The following is a 19804-nucleotide window of genomic DNA, read 5'->3' on the forward strand; positions in this document are numbered from 1 at the left end:
TTGGATGGCAGCATATGTTTCTCCAAAACATTATATGTAACTTTCAGCATGAATGGTGCCTTCACAGATGTGTAAGTTACCCATGCCATTGGCACTAACACAGCCCCATACCATCATAGATGCTGGCTTTTGAACTTTGCGTCCATAACAGTCCAGGTGGTTCTTTTCCTCTTTGGCCCGGAGGACACGACGTCCACCATTTCCAAAAACAATTTGAAATGTGGACTCGGCGGACCACCGAACACTTTTCCACTTTGCATCAGTCCATCTTAGATGAGCTCGGGCCCAGAGAAGCCGGCAGCGTTTCTGGGTGTTGTTGATAAATGGATTTTGCTTTGCATAGTAGAGTTTCAAGTTGCACTTACGGATCTAGCGCTGAACAGTAATTACTCACATTGGTTTTCTGAAGTGTTCCTGAGCCCATGTGGTGATATCCTTTACACATTGATGTCAGCTTTTGATGCAGTGCCGCCTGAGGGATCGAAGGTCACGGGCATTCAATGTTGGTTTTCGGCCTTACCGCTTACATGCAGTGATTTTTCCAAATTCTCTGAACCTTTTGATATTATGGACCGTAGATGATGAAATCCCTAAATTCCTTGCAATTGTACATTGAGGAATATTGTCCTTAAACTGTTCGACTATTTTCTCATGCACTTGTTCACAAAGAGGTGAACCTCACCCCATCTTTGCTTGTGAATGACTGAGCAATTCAGGAAAGCTCCTTTTTTACCCAATCATTGCACCCATCTGTTCACCTGTTAGCCTGTGGGATTTTCCAAACAGGTGTTTGATGAGCATTCCTCAACTTTCTCAGTCTTTTTTTCCACCTGTCTCAGCTTTTTTGGAACGTGTTGCAGCCATAAAATTCTAAGTTAATGATTATTTGCTAAAAAAAATAAAGTTCATCAGTTTGAACATTAAATATATTTTCTTTGTAGTGTATTCAATTAAATATAGGTTGAACATGATTTGCAAATCATTGTATTCTGTTTTTATTTATGTTTAACACAACGTCCCCACTTCATTGGAATTGGGTTGTACAGTCACACTGTCATTATATGGAATTCATTTTGTTTTGAAAGATAAGTCAGCCAGAGCTACTTGGAATGAAAAGTTATCAATGTCCTTTCATCATCGTTCCTCTCATACTATGTTGCGTGTTTTTGTTTGCATATTAAGGACAGAAGTCCTGTTTTTGTTTTAATTCCTCATTTTAAAAAAGATAATTCAAACAGTTCAAAAAGTTTTTCCTCATGTTTTTGAGATTGTAGACTGAAAGATGTAGCTGGATACTAGAGTGGACTGAATGGGTGGCAACAATAGGGAAATGAAATGCCAGTATTTTCAGGGTGATCGCCTGTCAGCAACATACAGAACTATGAACTAGTGCATTTTTGGAACACTGAACTTAGTTCAAAATTTTTAATTAAGAACTAGGATTTTTAATTATGAACTATGAACGGAACTAGTTAAATTTTTTGGAGCTGTGAACTGAACTTTTAAGTAGTTTGTGAAGAAAATAAACTTCCCAACAATACAAATAGGCTAAACCATCCGTTTTTTGTTTTTGCTTTAATGACATCTCAAAGCAACCCGTTAGAGTAATCCATTGGTATAGATTCGTAGAATTGGAGTATAGAGTAGTTTAAGAGTTATCAAAAATAACTTCTTTGTGATTAATCACATCTTCTGTGACGATGGAATCAGATAATAATTACACTTGGCACATGTGGGACTGCACAGGTGGATTAATAACACTATAAAAAATGTGGTTCAGTGCTCGGTAAGCAACACTCAGCCAAGGTGCTGCTCGATGGTTCTTAGCTTCATCACGTGAGGGCTGCCATGCGCTGGTGATAGGCTATTGATTGGCTATCAAGATACTGCATGTAGGAGACTGGACTTTAATCAGTCTGATATTTCAGAGAGCAAGGAGGCCACAGATGACTCCGAATCATTAACATTCTCATTACACACAACATTAATCAGACAATCTTAACTGGTGGTGCACTTTACATAAACAGTTTTCCAGCTCCATCCATCCATTGTCTTCCGCTTATCCGAGGTTGGGTCGCGGAGGCAGCAGCCTGAGCAGGGAAGCCCAGACTTCCCTCTCCCCAGCCACTTCATCCAGATCTTCCGAGGGGATCCCGAGGTGTTCCCAGGTAAGCTGAGAGACGTAGTCTCTCCAGCGTATCCTGGGTCGTCCCCGGGGTCTCCTGCTGGTGGGATGTGCCCGGAACACCTCACCAGGGAGGCGTCCAGGAGGCATCCTAAACAGATGCCCGAGCCACCTCATCTGGCTCTTCTCAATACTCTGAGCCCCTCCCGGATGACCGAGCTTCTCACCATATCTCAAAGGGAGAGCCCGGACACCCTGCGGAGGAAACTCATTTCAGCCGCTTGTATCCGGGATCTTGTTCTTTCGGTCACGACCCACAGCTCGTGACCATAGGTGAGGGTAGGAACGTAGATCGACAGGTAAATTGAGAGCTTCGCCTTTCGGCTTAGCTCCTTCTTCACCACAACAGACCGATACAAAGTCTGCATCACTGCAGACACTGCACCCATCCACCTGTCAGTCTTCCGTTCCATTCTTCCCTCACTCGTGAACAAGACCCCAACATATTTGTTGGGGTCAAGACTCCTCCACTTGGGGAAGGATCAAGTCTTGGGGTCAAGACTCATCCACTTGGGGAAGGATCTCATCCCCGACCTGGAGAGGGCACTCCACCCTTTTCCGACTAAGGATCATGGTCTCAGATTTAGAGGTGCTGATTCTCCTCCCAGCCGCTTCACACTCGGCTGCGAACCGCTCCAGTGAGAGTTGGAGATCACGGCCTGATGAAGCCAACAGAACCACATCATCTGCAAAAAGCAGAGATGCAATACTGAGGCCACCAAACCGGACCCCCTCTACGCCTCAGCTACGCCTAGACATTCTGTCCATAAAAGTTATGAACAGAATTGGTGACAAAGGGCAGCCTTGGCGGAGTCCAACTCTCACTGGAAATGAGTCCGACTGATGCGTACCAAACTCTGACACCGGTCGTACAAGGACTGAACAGCCCATATCAGGTGGTTCGGTACCACATACTCCCGAAGCACCGCCCACAGGACTCCACGAGGGACACGGTCGAACGCCTTCTCCAAGTCCACAAAACACATGTAGACTGAGTTGCGCGAACTACCACGCACTCTCGAGGACCCTGTCGAGGGTGAAGAGCTGGTCCACTGTTCCACGGCCAGGACGAAAAACACACTGCTCCTCCTGAATCTGAGATTCGACTTCCCGACGGACCCTACTCTCCAGCACCCCTGAATAGACCTTACCAGGGAGGTCGAGGAGTGTGATCCCCCTGTAGTTGGAACACTACTTAAAAAGGGGGACCACCACCCCAGTCTGCCAATACAGAGGCTGCCTCAGGAGTCCCACAGTCCAAAAAGGCCTGATAGGACTCCTTCTTCAGCTTGACGGCATCCCTCACCGCTGGTGTCCACCAACGGGTTCGGGGATTGCCGCCACGACAGGCACCGACTAAATTACGGCCACAGCTCCGGTCGGCCATCTCGGCAATAGAGGCGTGAAACATGGTCCACTCGGACTCAATATCCCCCGCCTCCCCCAGGACGTGGGTGAAGTTCTGCCAGAGGTGGGAGTTGAAACGCCTTCTGACAGGGGATTCTGCCAGACGTTCCCAGCAGACCCTCACAATACGTTTGGGCCTGCCATGTCAGTTTTCCAGCTCACTCGCAAAAATATATAATGCCAACCTCGGAAGGGTTCTTTTCAAGCATGGGTCTCTTTTTTCACAAATGTGGTTGGATTCCGTATAGTGCACTTGTATTGTGCTGTTTATGAAACAACAGGACAAGACAACACTGATGTTAAATGGGATTGGTTGTGAAGGGATTAATACATTATTTCATAATTTTGGGCCATAACATTTTACTTATTTACTAAATACATTATATGTTTTCAATCTTGAATTTGAACATAAGAACAGTAGTGCTGGCGACTTTAAGTGTTTGATGATGTCTTTACCTTTGTTTGTGGCTGAGCTCCAAAATCCTTTGTACGTCCTTCTTGCCGACTGAGTCATCGTTTTTCAATGACTAAAAGGGAGAAAGAAACAAAGAGATTTTTGCATATTACACAATGACCTCCCCAAGAGTATAAGGGCAAACTGACACGCTTCATCGACAAGAGTTTGCTTTTTTTAGAAAACAAAGTTTAAAGCAAAATGTGGCGGTTCCAGAACATAATCTTTGACTACTTAGTTGTGGCAAAAACAGATCCATCTTAAAATAACTGAGATGAATACCATTAACATGGAATTATGCAACAGATGTTCAAATGTAGGTCACTGATGGTGTAGTGGGGCACTCGCCTGACTTTGGTGCGTGCAACGTGGGATCAGTTCCGACTCAGTGACGGTGTGAATGTGAGTGTGAATGGTTGTCCGTGTCTATATGTGCCCTGCGACTGACTGGCGGCCAGTTCAGGGTATGGTCCGCCTTTCGCCCGAAGTCAGCTGGGATAGGCTCCAGCGCCCCGCGACCCTAACCAGGATAAGCAGTATTGAAAATGGATGGATGGATGTTCAAATGTTATTGATGCCCCAGAAAAAAATATGTAGCCTCCAACGTTCTGGCTCAGATGTCTGAAAGAATCCTAACAAGGGGTAGAGGGAGAAACGCTGATTGCTTTTCACTGGTGCCTATAAGCACCTGCCTGATGGGTAATTCTGGATTAGTCAGGTCTCTGATTGAGCGACAGTCCCTTGAAGATATTTTTGTTTGGTATGAATTAGGCAGAAATTCCCCCAGTAATAGGGTTGTGTCCTCCAAAATGATATAGCTTCTTTTAAAACATGCTTGAAGGTAAATTGTGTGGCAATTAACATTGCATTTCCATAAACTGTAATTCCACTGGTCGTATGGGGATGTTTTCCGCTTCTTCACAGTCCCCAATGGCCCCTCATTCACATTTATGTTCAGGAATGAGGCAGGCGCTGTTGACAAATGAATATTAAATCAGTCAAACCCCTTTTGAGCTATGCAAGTGGAAGGAGAAATGTGTTTTGACTTACAGCAAAACCTCTCAAGCCTTTGTTGTACCGTTTGGAATCTGACCCACATTTTCTTAAAATTATGCCTTTCACAAAACTTGGAGAGAACATGCAAAGTCAACACAGGAAGGCCGGAGCCAAGATTGCAACCCTCAACCTCATAACTCTGAAGGAGATGTGCGAACCTCAGCGTGTATCAAAGGATTAATTATGTGTGGATTTTATTTTTTTCCCTTTTGGAACATTTCAAGGTGGCACGGTGAACGACTGGTTAGAGCATCTGCCTCACAGTTCTGAGGACCGGGGTTCAATCCCCGGCCCTGCCTGTGTGGAGTTTGCATGTTCTCCCCGTGCCTGCGTGGGTTTTCTCCGGGCACTCCGGTTTCCTCCCACATCCCAAAAACATGCATTAATTGGAGACTCTGCCTGTAGGTTTGAATGTGAATGCGAGTGGTTGTTTGTTTCTATGTGCCCTGGTAACTGGTTCAGGGTGTACCCCGCCCCCTGCCCGATGATTGCTGGGATAGGCTCCGGCACTCCCGCCACCCTTGTGAAGATAAGTGGCTCAGAATATGGATGGATGGAACACATTTCAGAGAAGCAACATGGAGTAAGGGGAGTCATATTCAAAGCATAAGACTTCAGCAGTCCTGAATGTAAATGTGTTTGATTTCAGAGGTCGCACTTAAAAAAAAAAAGACATTTCTATTAACTTAACTGATCTTCTTTTGGATTGAAGATGTATGCATTTAGGACCTTTTTTTAAATACTCTGAAATTGAAAACAAATAATCACAAAACAAATAAAGAGCTTTCCACAACAGATTTCACTGTGTTGATGACCCACATTGGATGCACATTCAAACAGTTAGCTGCGGCATGGCACCTGGGCAGTGCTGACATGTCCGCACACGGACACCCACTAAAGCGTGTAATACATGCAGTAAAATGTCAGCTACAACCTCTGGCTTGTTAGCCTATGTGTGTTGTGTAAGCACGATGCAAGCAAGGCCGTATGAGCCAAAAAGTTCATCTGTTTCCCTGCTGGTTCAAGTCCAGACGCTAATTTGACAGATAACAATGAATGAATAATGGACTGATTTGGTACTAAAAAAAAAACATACAGGCAAGGATATTGGCTTGCAAAAGCCAAACGGAAAAGTACCTTCACAAATTAAGACAGGAAAAGTAAACCTGACACAACACATTGTTTACAACTTCACAGCAGTTTGTTTCCCAAATTTGCCTGGGATGGAAACAGTTTGGAAAAGGGCAACCTCACACCTGTCACCTTCATTCAGGGTCTCTCAACAAAATACAAGATTCAACTCCAGTTCAACAGATAGCCAGAGTAGTCTTAACCATCTTGTCACTACCCTTTGTCAGCTTGTGTGTGGGTTTAAAAATTGGCATGACTGTAGTGCTACACCGGTGGATGTAGTAGCAATGTAGTGCAGAGACAAAACTAACATTCATTCATTTTCTACACCGCTTATTCTCACTAGGGTTGCGGGTATGCTGGAGCCTAACTGAACACCCTGAACTGGTCGTCAGCCAATCGCAGGGCACATATAAACAACAAGCATTCACACTCACATTAACACCTACGGACAAGAGTCTTCAGTTAACCTACCATGCATGTTTTTGGGATGTGGGAGGAAACCGGAGTACCCGGAGAAAACCCAAGCAGGCACGGGGAGAACATGCAAACTCCACACAGGTGAGGCCAGATTTGAACCCGGGTTCTCAGAACTGTGAGTCGGATTTGCTAACCAGTCGCTCACTGTGCCGCACAAAACTAACAATTAAGGGGTTTTAGTGTTTAAATAAAAAAAAAAAAAATCTTAAAATAGACTTCTTCCTTACATGTTGAGTAGGTTAGAGTGCTTTTTACTACTCTCATTGACTTAATTACTGCATGATTTAAATTTTTTACTTAGCCCAGTCTGGTCTTACGAACAATACAATGCAATAACAAAAGTGTGATGTAGCAAAATATAATTTACAAACATGTGCGAGAGCTCATTAAATGGCCATTAAATAATATATTTACGAAAACATATTGTTATATTGTGTTTCTGCTTGCATTTTCTCTGAAAAAGTTATAGTATAGTATAGTATAGTATAGTATAGTATAGTATAGTATAGTATAGTATAGTTAACCTCACGGAACCTAAAAGAACCTAAAAGGACAGACTTAAATCTGTAACTAATTCCAACATGCAACCAAATCCTATTCTGTTTTAAAATGGCGAGGATTAGTACACCGCGCTGGGGAGCATCACTGTCACGAGTAAATCCCCCCCAATCAAGCAAAGTTTAATTACTGGGGTGCTGACCTGAAATTTGAAAGCAACTCATATTAACACTGGCTCTTCTAAATGACAATGGTGGGGTTTTTTTTTTTTTTTAGATTAGGTTTTTCTCCCTGGCGGCACGGTGGCCGACTGGTTAGAGCGTCAGCCTCACAGTTCTGAGGTGCGGGGTTCAATCCCCGTCCCCGCCTGTGTGGAGTTTGCATGTTCTCCCCGTGCCTGCGTGGGTTTTCTCCGGGCACTCCGGTTTCCTCCCACATCCCAAAAAAAACATGCATTAATTGGAGACTCTAAATTGCCCGTAGGCATGACTGTGAGTGCGAATGGTTGATGGTTTCTATGTGCCCTGCGATTGGCTGGCAACCAGTTCAGGGTGTACCCCGCCTCCTGCCCGATGACAGCTGGGATAGGCTCCAGCACGCCCGCGACCCTAGTGAGGAGAAGCGGCTCAGAAAAATGTTTTTTCTCCCAAATATTATTTTTGCCAAAAACAATCTGCCCAGTCCATCATGCTGGCACAGGGCCCAGGAAGAAACTACAGTAGTTGCCTGGAATGAAAAGACTTTCAAGTCTGCTCAGGGGGATAATGATAGCCACACATAGGTCATCACTGAACAACACACACATGCACACGCACACACACAAACATTTACACACAGACACCTATACACACTCACTTACACACACAAAGCATTGAAATTTTAGAAAAAAACTGAAAATGTCCAACCTGAATGCTGCCTTTTATGCTGTCCAACTCCTTGGATGTCTTGGAGAGTTGGTGCAAGATGCTGCTTCTTTCAGTGAAGACTTCCTTTAGCTTCTTTTCCAGCCCATCATAGCCTTGTCTGAGAAGAAAGAAATTTTTTCTTTTAAGTCAGCTGGGACAGGCCCCAGCATGCCCGCGACCCTAGTTAGTAAAAGTGGTATGGAAAATGGATGGATGGATGGATTTCTACCGCTGACTGAGATTCAGTCTTTACTGTCACCTATGGCAGAAGACTAAAAGCAGCATTATCAGAGACAAAGTGTAAAGCGACAGGGGAAAAATATTATCTGCTAAGCACAGTTCCCTCGAAAAGAAAACATCCATCCATCCATTTTCTGAGCCGCTTATCCTCACAAGGGTCGCAGGAGTGCTGGAACCTATCCCAGCTATCATCGGGCAGGAGGCGGGGTACACCCTGAACTGGTTGCCAGCCAATCGCAGGGCACATATAAACAAACAAGCATTCGCACTCACATTCACACCTACGTGAAATTTATACTCTTCAATTAACCTACCATGCATGTTTTTAGGATGTGGGAGGAAACCGGAGTTTAGAGGCATGCCCCTACTGTTCCATTTTAATATTGGACTGGCTCCATTCAGCTATTAAAGGTAGTTGGAGTGGGGGTTGGGGGTGAGGGTGTAGTGGGTCTAATGTCATATCCTGTTTGTCTCTGTAAAACTGAGTTTCCACTGAATAACACTGCAGGTTTTTTGGCATCTATCACAGAATTTTCACAGCAAAAAAACAAAGGCTACTTCACAACTTCTTTGCATGACTCAGACCTATGTCAAAAAAATAATCCATTGTAGTCATGGACAGCCACTGAGATACCAGAGGTACTAACTGACAGTTTGGACGCATTCAACTGAAAGGTGCTTAACAAACTACTATATATAGGCAAACTAATACAAGAGTTATGACTGTGTGAGCATATATGTAAACCAGCACATTTGAATTATTTTGTTGATCACTTGACAGACATGCAAAATGCTTAGAATATACCTCTCATTGCCTGATTGCCTGTTACTAAAATATGATTTTCTTTGAATCTAATGTCCTTGTTAACTAAAAAAAAAGAGAGCCAACAATTTATTATTCAGGATTAGCGCTCAAGTTTACTATTCAAATGCTCTCACACACAGACGCAAAAACGCAAACACAGACACACACACACACACACTACTGAAATGCTCTCATTAAACCCTAGTCAAACACTTGTCAAATGCTCTTATGAACACTACTCAAACACTCACGCAAGCATGTCACTACCGCTCATACGCATATCAATCACACTCACGCACACGTCACTGGCGCTCACACTCGCCTCAATAACATTCACGCACCCATGTCACTGGCCCACTCACGTGCATTTCAATCACACTCACGCACAAATGTCACTGGTGCTCACACACCCAGGTTAATAACATTCACGCATGCATGTCACTGACACTTACGCACGTACGTCAATAATGTTCACGCTTGCATGTCACTGGCGCTCACGCGTGCATGTCACTGGTGCTCACGCGTGCATGTCACTGATACTCACATACGCATGTCAATAACATTCACAAACACGTCACTGATGCTCACATATGCATGTCACTGACGCTCACATATGCATGTCACTGACGCTCACATATAAATGTCAATAACATTCACACGCATATGTCAATCATGCTCACGTGCACGTTGATTATGCTCCCATGCGAATAGTGTCAATCTCAATTTAGTTAGGTAATTCAATTCAAGAAATGAAACTCATATTATACAGAAGCACTGCACACACTCACAGTGAAATATTTCATCTTTAAAATATATATGTATAATTTTGAAGATTAACAAACAAAACCCCCGAATTCCCCATCTCCAGAAACTAAAATATAACGTGAAAAGAAATAATTAATTAGTTAAAGAAATAAAGAGATTTTAAATGTTGAAATTAGACAGGGATAGGACACTCTGAAAAGTACTTCCGCAAGTGTTTAATTAATCTATATAATGTGAGCACAGAAATAAATGGTCTTTTCGACCATATTCTAATTCATTGAGATATACCTATATTAAAAAAAAAAGATTAAATATTTCACTCTTGAGTGTGTGTCGTCTGCAGTGCATCACTATTACACGAGTTTCACTTTTTGAATTGAACTTCCTAACTAAATTAAGCTTCTGACACTAATCGAATTTATAGAGATATACCGGTACCTGTTTTTTTAAAAAAATATTTAATTGATTAGGACAATCAACATTAATCAACACATTAGCAAAAAGGCATTTATGTAAGTATGCCAGAGTTAACACAATAGCTAAATTTCATCCTTTGTCCTAAAGTGGATATCAGAGAACACGTACAATAAAAAGACAATACTAGTATATTTTCAATTTTCAAGTCCTGGGACTTATTGGGCTAATCTGGGACCTCGGGCATCAAATTTCTTGCCATACCATGTTTAACTGTGTGTTGGTATGACAATAAAATTCCTTGAATCCATTTGGCCACATCATTAGGTACAAGAGGGGGCTTATATGCGACTATCCAGCCATCCAACAAACTATACATTTCAGCGATGTTGAAACTCTGTCTTAGTCCAGGAGTAAACACACGTCCATTTGCGCTTTAGCCCCAACGGCACATTTATTCGGCACCATCCACGTTCGGTTAATGGTGTCTAGGTCTGGTTAGACGAGCCAAGCCTTGCGTCATCTGTGACAAGGCTTCTGATTGGCCGACCAATGCGTTATATCCTACAGCACATAAAAATTAATAGCTACCATATTAACTAATTGAGGAAACATGTTATTGTAACACAATAATCAACACGTATATGACATATATACATTATAAATATATATGTATATACTATACAGTATATTTTTACATAACGCTGCTGCTTGAGTTAGGCTTATTATTGTACTTTATGGCTGTTGGTCAATACCATGTTTTATATTATATTATATTGACATACCATACCACATATTGACATACCATACCACATAGGTGTGAATGTGATTGCAAATGGTTGTTTGTCTATGTGTCCCCTATGATTGGCTGGCGATCAGTTCAGGATGTACCCCGCCTCTCGCCCAGAGTCAGCTGGGATAGGCGTCATCATGCCTGCGACCCTCATGTGGATAAGCGGTGTGGAAAATGTCAGTGAAGCCTCAAGACATTGATCATGCTTTGCAAAATGACATCAAATCTCAACGTAACTTAACTCCAGATGGTCAAATCTTCTCTAAAATTCACACACTTGATGACAGTCCACGCTTAAAGGGATCTATGTAACAAATTGTACTCCTACTAATAGCGCCACCTACTGGCACAAGGAAAGGACGTTTCATACTTTGTTGTTCTCCTGCTAGCAGGTTAATCCGATCTATCTGATTTTTGCTCAGAAGATTGTTAAAGCCTTCATGATGTCACAATACAAAGTTTGTGAGTTTTTGACAAACACTGTTGCCCTGGAGATGATTTGTTTTTTAGGGTCTAAATATGCATGCAAACTCATGAGACTTTACACATACATCAAGCCTGGAAAACATTTTCATATTTTACAGGTTTTTTTGTGCAATTTTTTAAGTTTAAAAAAAGAAGTCCCGGCTGTACGTTACACCGAGGGCAACCAGAATTGGCAGGTATATGATACAGCCCAAGCCCTACAAAATAGTCTCTTGGAGCCATACCCTAAACCAAACAGGAAATCCGCCATTTTTAATTCACTTTCAATTTTCACCTCATGTTTCGCCTTTTATAGAGGTCACGTTTTAACAAACTCCTCCCAGAGATTTTAATCCAATCAATTTAAAATTTGGGTGTCTCTAAAGATATTGAAGGTGAAAAGTTATTAAAAGCTTTTCATTCTACACAATGCTGTTGCAATGCCAACATGCTCTTCGTTGAGCTATTCACCAAGAAACCAACACTGTTTTAAGGGTCTTAACATGCAAGAAAACTCATGTAACTTTGTACACATATCAAGCCTGTCAAACAGTTTCAGATTTGACACATATTTTTAGCCTTTTACAGCCATCATATTTGAACAAACACCTCCTAGAGATTAGAGGTCTCATCTAAACATATTGAATATGGAAAGTTATTACAAGCTTTTTGTTTCCTATAACGCTGTTGCTGTGGCAACATGATGTTCGCTGCGCTGTTGGCCAAGAAACCAACGCTGTTTTGATGGTCTAAACGTGCAAGAAAACCCATGAAGCTTTATAGGAGGAATTCTTTCCCCTTCTTGGTTGATGTACAACTTCAGGGGGTCAACAGTCCTCAAACTGCATTGTTGTATATTGTGCTTCATAATGTGCCACACACATTCATTGGGAGACAGGTCTGGACTGCGGGCAGGCCAGTCTAGTACTCTCTCCACCTCTTTTACTATGAAGCCACGCTGTTGTAACACGTGCAGAATGTGGCTTGGCATTGTCTTGGCGAAATAAGCAGGGACATCCCTGAAAAAGATGTTACTTGGATGGGAGCATATGTTGCTCCAAAACCTGTATGTACCTTTCAGCATTAATGGTGCCTTCACTGATGTTCAAGTTACCCATGCCATGGGCACTAACACACCCCCATAATAGCTTTGTGCTGATAACAGCTCATATAGTCCTTTTCCTCTAAAGCCCAGAGGACACAGCGTCCATCATTTAGACATCTTTTGCTTGATTAGCTTCAAGGTGTTCGAGAGTTGTTTTTCAAATGTAGACGTTATAGCTGTATTGCAGCCTGTGCTTTCATCCAAAAAATCTTGAACACTCTGCTCATGCCATTATACTAATTCCTAAAAATTCAAGACATATCTTTTAGCCTAGGTTTTGACAAGGGTTTTTTTCTTTTTTTTGTTTGTTGATTCTATCCTTTTTTTAAAATATTGTATTCCTTTATTTATTTTAACTGTTTTAGTGTATTTATTGGTTTTAACCTCATATTCTTATGTCCTCTTTCTGGTGTTATTTTTTTAAATATTTTTTATTAGCTTTTGGTGTCTCAATCTTTCATTTATTTTTGTTTATTTTCTAACATGCCTCTGAATATTCTCATTCATCCAGGTCATTTTATTCTCAAGGCATTGAATCGATCGCAACTGGACTGTTCTGTTTGTCTTAGAAGACATTTTGTCTCCCATCCGTGCAGGCTTCACCAGTTCATCCAACATGGCTTAGTTAGGACGCACTAGCCAGTGTTTGTGTGGAAGATGCAACTATTTATGCTCCAATTTAGAGGCATACCCCGCGCCACGTATTAAATCATTCTTTTGGAATGCAAAGAAAGGGGAAAGCCGCTAAGCTGCCTGGCCGAGAGGCCATTGTCTGTCAGCCAAATTCGTTGGGTGGAAATTCCCTCATTGATATTCTATTCAGTTGTAAAGTGGTCGTGGAGTTACATAACGGTCAAGGAGGCCGTGCGGTTCGTTAGAGGCAGAATTATTGAGTTTCTTTGTTCCTCTGTTGAGTGTTTTTTTTTTCACCTTCGTGTATATGGCCTCTCTCACCCCCTTTTCAGACTACCTCTCCCCGCTTGCCCATGTGACTAAAAAGCTCTGCCCCTTCTTTGCATTTAAAAAAAATTATTTCATACGTGGCGGCACGTTGGGCGACTGGTTAGAGCGTCAGCCTCACAGTTCTGAGGACCCGGGTTCAATCCCCGGCCCCGCCTGGGTGGAGTTTGCATGTTCTCCCCGTGCCTGTGTGGGTTTTCTCCGGGCACTCTGGTTTCCTCCCACATCCCAAAAACATGCATTAATTGGAGACTCTAAATTGCCCGTAGCTGTGACTGTGAGTGTGAATGGTTGTTTGTTTGTATGTGCCCTGTGATTGGCTGGCAACCAGTTCAGGGTGTACCCCGCCTCCTGCCCGATGACAGCTGGGATAGGCTGCAGCACACCCGCGACCCTAGTGAGGAGAAGCGGCTCAGAAAATGGATGGATTTCATACGTGGTGTGGGGCATGCCTCTAAATTGGAACATAAATACTGTAGTTGAGTCTTGTACCAAACACTGGCTAGCGCGTCCTAACTAAGCCTTGTTGCATTAACTGATGAAGCCTGCTTGGATGAGAGGTTAAATGTTTTCTAAGACAAAGAGAATTAATTTTCTAATGTTTAATCCTAGCTTTTTTTCTTTTTTTTTTAAATCTCTGCTATTTCCTCACTACAAATAGCTGAAGTAAGATAGTACTTCCTTATTTCACATTCTTAATTGATTTCTTCATTTCATCTTATTTTGATCCTGTTTCAGTATGTACAGCACTATGCGCTGCATTTATTTCCTTTGCGTGAAAAGTGCTATATAAATAATGTTTTGATTGATTGATTGATGTTACAGATTCCCACCAGCAGATCAATAAAAACATCACACAAATCACCAGCATAAAACACCTGTAGCAAAAAATAAATAAATAACGGAATATAGTCAAAACCCACACATAGCTTGTCACCCAATAGCATCAGATGGAAATGTAATTGCAGGTTCACATCATGGGGGAAGAGAAGGTGAAAGATTGCTTCTGTCTGCCATTATTCATAACTCGATCATTTGGTGACTGTTGGCAAAAGAGCGTGTATAAAAACAAACAAACAAAACAATTGCTACATTTTTTTCCCTTGTCAACAGATGGACAATTGCTAAAGGTCCGCCATGGCATATCCAAAACCAACAGTCCACTTTGTAGAAGAAGTTAGAAATTATGTAATGACAAATACAATACCTAACAAAGACGTGTGGGAAGACAAGAAAATGGCCTTAAATCAGAAGCATTGAAATCATGAAATAGTTCATTTCAGACATCTGCAGTTTGTAAGAAGACCCAGGCTGTCTTCAGGAAACTCATCAGAATCTAGAGGCTGAGGAGGAGGCTCCTTTTATTGGATTCTATTATTGGGGACAAATATTTCTGAACCTTCAGACTCAGAGCAAGTCGAGAGTAGTTATGGGTAACCCTGTAGTGTAAAATATAATTTCAGAGAATGAAAGCAATGCCACTGAATAGGACCATCACTATTCAAGCAATGTCTCAAAAAAGAAGCCAAGGCTATGGAATCGAGTCTCAGAAAGGGAACTGCAGGGGCTTAGGTCTCCTGGTGACAAGGGCTAGCCTGTAAATATGATTAAAGTGTTAACACAGTAAGAAATACATTCATCTTTATTGGACAACCACAACACAAATTTGCAAATGCTGCTATGCTCTCCCATATTTCTTATATTGCAGCATATGCTGAACCATATTTCTGCCACATCACTGCCAATCTCCATTTGCAAGCCCTAGAGCATCTAATGAATTCTTCAAGTTCATGATTAATGTGCAAGGGCACTCTAAAATAACTAAAATGGAAACCCATAATGTTAATTGTATCACTCATTTCTTGTGTTCATCCATCAATTCATTTTTTTAAATGTGAAACATCCATCCATCCATTTTCTGAGGCGCTTATCCTCACAAGGGTCGCAGGAGTGCTGGAGCCAATCCCAGCTATCATCGGGCAGGAGGCGGGGTACGCCCTGAAGTGGTTGCCAGCCAATTGCAGGGCACACATAAACAAACAACCATTCACTTTCACACCTACAGGCAATTTAGAGTCTTCAATTAACCTAGCATGCATGTTTTTGGGATGAGGGAGGAAACCGGAGTGCCCGGAGAAAACCCACGCAGAAGCAGTTAGAAAATGCAAACTCCACACAGGCGGGGCCAGGGATCGAACCCCGGACCTCAGAACTATGAGGCAGACGCTCTAACCAGTCTTCCACCGTGCCACTAAATGTGAAACAAACAAACAAACAAACAAAACAAACAATGTGTGTTTGGTATCTCGATTCTTGCCAATATATTAACATGCTCACAAGCTTCAATAATGTGTGGAAGAACCATACACAGCCAGAAGAGTCCAGCATCTCCTTCTATTGCTGGCATGCCATTGTGTTGTTCTGCAGAAAGTGGTGTCGGTCTCAGCTAACTGAGTTAAAAGCAGGGTACAGGCCTGAGGTGAATGTTTTCACACTAGCATCATTTAGTTTGAGTCAAACTAGTTAGCTAATCACCATGTGTAGTTCAGTTGGACGGAAGTGAACGCGGCAAAATCTAGTGTAGGCCAAAACAACCAAGCTGAGAACAAGCGGTGATGTGATAGTCATCTGACTTAGGTCAGCTGCAGCCTGCATCCATTTTTTACCCTAGCTTGCATTATAGGAGTGTTCATCGTGTCATCACCAAATGGTCACGTGGTTTCTTGGTTGGCAGAAAGCCTATGGAAGTCAATAGATGACCACAACCTATTGGGGTATTTTCGTTAATTAATTAATGGTAGTGTTGTGTTGCGTTATGTTTTGTACATACAGATTGTCAACGAAGAATTCTTAGCGCTTTTACGGCATCCCAAAGACAAATGAAGCTCATTGAAAGCTTACATGCAGCTACTACGTGACACAAGTGGGACCATACTGACTAACCATGTTTGCTTTTGGCACTTTATATAGTAATGGTAAGACACTTAACTTTAAAGTAACTTGTTTTGCAAAATAATATTACGATATTAGATATTATCCATCTATTTTCTGTACCGCTTATCCTCACTAGGGTCGCAGGCATCCTGGCTATCTTCGGGCGAGAGGCGGGGTACACCCGGAACTGGTTGCCAGCCAATCGCAGGGCACATACTGTATAAACAACCCACACATTCACACCTACGGGCAAGTTAGAGTCTTCAATCGACCTACTACCTAGGGTGGCTGAGGCTCAGTAGGTAGAGCGGCTCGTCCAGTGACCAAAGGGTAGCTTGTTCAAAGCCTGAGCTTTAACTTCCTCGTTGATGTCTTGAGATATTGTTTCAGTATTTGCACATAATGTTCCTTCCTCATAATGCCATCTATTTTTTGAAGTACCTCATGCAGCAAAACAACACTTTTACAATTTTAACACTTTTTCCTCCAAACATAACAATGCTCATTATGGTCAAACAGCTCAATCTGAGTTTCGTCAGACCACAGGACATGTCTCCAAAAATTAAGGTCTTTGTCCCTGTGTCATGTGCAAACTCTAATCTGTCTTTTTCAAGTTTTTTTTTTGAGTAATGGATACTTCCTGGCAGAGCGGCCTATCAACCCATGTCGGTACAGTACTCATTTCACTGTGAATAATGACACTCTTACCCGCTTCAGCCAGCATCTTCACCAGGTTTTTGCTTTTGTTCTTGGGTTGTTATGCACATGTTCTGGGGTCAGTTAAAATTCATATTTGCATTGTTTATATGTTATGTAATACATGCCCTTCACATCCAGTTATCATCTCTAGTTTAGCTAAAAAAAAATTTTTTATGACGCATATTGTGCTCTCCCCGAACATACCCGACGCTCAAGACACCGGGGTGTGGTTACTCTATCCACCACAAGGGCTACCAGAAGTGACGTTGCAATTGACAAACACAGCGCGCTACACACTATAAGCAATGGTGAGCAATGTGTTGGAATATGAGGAGGAGGAGGATTTCGACATACAGGAGCACCCAACTGAACTTGGCATCATCAAACCGTACATGTTTGAGTCGATCAGGAGGTCAGAACCTGACAGTGACGAAGACGAGCAGCCAAGTAGCAGCTGTACAACAGAAAAATAGAGTGGCAACTGGGTCGATGTGACGGTTTGTCAAAAGCATGTCTTTTTACAGCAAGGGCTAGGGCTTTTTGTGGCTCCAGTAAAAGGTCTTGGCTCCTCGCGGCATGAACCACGTCACTTCCGGCTCACGCTGGCTCACCGCTGTCTCACAGTTGGCTCACAGCCTGTTCATCTCGGCATATCGAGGCGTATTCGACTTGCTGCTCATTCCACGACATCGTATGTGCTTAGAAACGGCTTGTTGTTTTTTGTAATGGTCAATAAACAGTATATGTATAACTACAATCATCCAAAATACCTGCTGTTGGCCCATATGATGATATTATTTTTTACTCTATATGTTTGAATGTTAGAATTGACGTTTTTATTTTTACTTTGGAGTATTGACTGTGTATAAAGTCTCTTTGGCCATGAAGAGTTTAAGATCCAGTTCATTTGTAAATACAGTTTGTGGCCTTTACAACTGGACGTCATGAATATAAAATTATGACCATTATATTGGAGACGGCGGAATGGTGGGCGACTGGTTAGCGCATCTGCCTCACAGCTCTGAGGACCGGGGTTCAATCCCCGGCCCCGCCTGTGTGGAGTTTGCATGTTCTCCCTGTGCCTGTGTGGGTTTCTTCCCACATCTCAAAAACATGCATGGTAGGTTAATTGAAGACTCTAAATTGTCCATAGGTGTGGATTTGAGTGCGAAGGTTTGTTTGTTTATATGTGCCCTGCGATTGGCTGGCAATCAGTTCAGGGTGTGCCCCGCCTCCTGCCCAATGATAGCTGGGATAGGCTCCAGCAGACCCTTGTGAGGATAAGCAGCTCAGAAAATGGATGGATGGATATTACTTTTACTACCTTGTTTCCCTATGGACATACATAATTTTCATTTATATAACCTTTATTCATCCAGGTAAGGCAATTGAGGACAGATTTTCATTTGAAATACCAACCTGGCTGCAGACAGCACAGTCAATACATTTACCAAATTTTTCACAGTAAATTATAGGCAATCTTAAATTGTGACATGCAAATATCAATGTTCAATGAGTCTTTTTCAACTTGTGTCTCCTTTACTGCAGGAACATGTTTTTGTGAGAGACAGCAATGCTGCTGTGGAATGATGCCACAAAACACACGTTGAGGGGAAAATGAAGTTGCCGGAGTTATATGTTCCATGACACAAAGCCTGTAGGTCATGATTCTGAAGTCAGCTGCTGGAATGATGATCCAGTAGGCCTCTCTCAGTCTCTCAAAAACTATCTCTGTTTCAAACTGCCTACATAAATGTGTAGTAGCCCTATGTAGACCAGGGGTCACCAACTTTTTTGAAACTGAAAGCTACTTCTTGAGTACAGTTAATGTAAAGGGCTACTAGTTTGATACAGACTTCTGAAATTTCCTCAAATTCCCTAATTAATGAGCTCACAATAATTTGGAAACATAAATATCAAATGCAACACTTTATTTGTATAAAGCTCTGCCAGTGGTTACATTTTCAAATGATCAACATAACACAATATCGCTACCAATAACACAATATCGCTACCAATAACCTAAACAAACTACAGTGAGGCGGTGCGCCGGCGTGAGCCAGTGTGAGCCGACGATAAGATGCGACGGTGTGCCATTGTGAGCCGGTGGTGAGCCACAGCTGAGGTGCCGTATTTTGTGCCACGATGAGGCAGCAATGAAAATTAGAAAATATATCTTATTTAACTGAAGCATGTATTAAGCTGTGGATGATTGCACTTACACATATTAATATACAACACTTTATATTGACCACTATTTTATAAAAAGCCATTATTAGACATCGGATGCCCAAGCTGCTCCGAGCCATTGGTGGCTCTCGGCATAATAAGGAATACAAGTGTCTAATAAACAGATACTTACATAATGTCGTCTGAATCAGTAACAATTCCTCTGCACACTAAATTAACAATAATCTCTAAGGCTATGTTGAGAAAATGTATCTTGTGGCCACATAGAAACTGTATTTACAAATGAACTTGATCTTAAACTCTTCATGGCCAAAGAGA

The 19804-nt window shown here is 42.2% G+C and overlaps 1 protein-coding gene across 4 annotated transcripts in view; it reads right to left on the reverse strand.

The window, feature by feature from the left end:
• Positions 1–19804, reverse strand: part of luzp2 (leucine zipper protein 2) — a 207437-nt gene that overhangs the window by 79239 nt on the left and 108394 nt on the right. For all 4 annotated transcript variants that reach the window (XM_061762022.1, XM_061762012.1, XM_061762003.1 and 1 more), the window contains exons 2-3: positions 8117–8234; positions 4049–4119 (exon numbers count right to left, since the gene is read on the reverse strand). In XM_061762022.1, coding sequence (XP_061618006.1) covers positions 4049–4119; positions 8117–8234 — 189 coding nt within the window. The remainder of the gene's footprint in view (positions 1–4048; positions 4120–8116; positions 8235–19804) is intronic.

Source organism: Phyllopteryx taeniolatus, chromosome 2 (assembly GCF_024500385.1).
Source record: "Phyllopteryx taeniolatus isolate TA_2022b chromosome 2, UOR_Ptae_1.2, whole genome shotgun sequence".
In the NCBI taxonomy this organism is placed as follows: domain Eukaryota; kingdom Metazoa; phylum Chordata; class Actinopteri; order Syngnathiformes; family Syngnathidae; genus Phyllopteryx; species Phyllopteryx taeniolatus.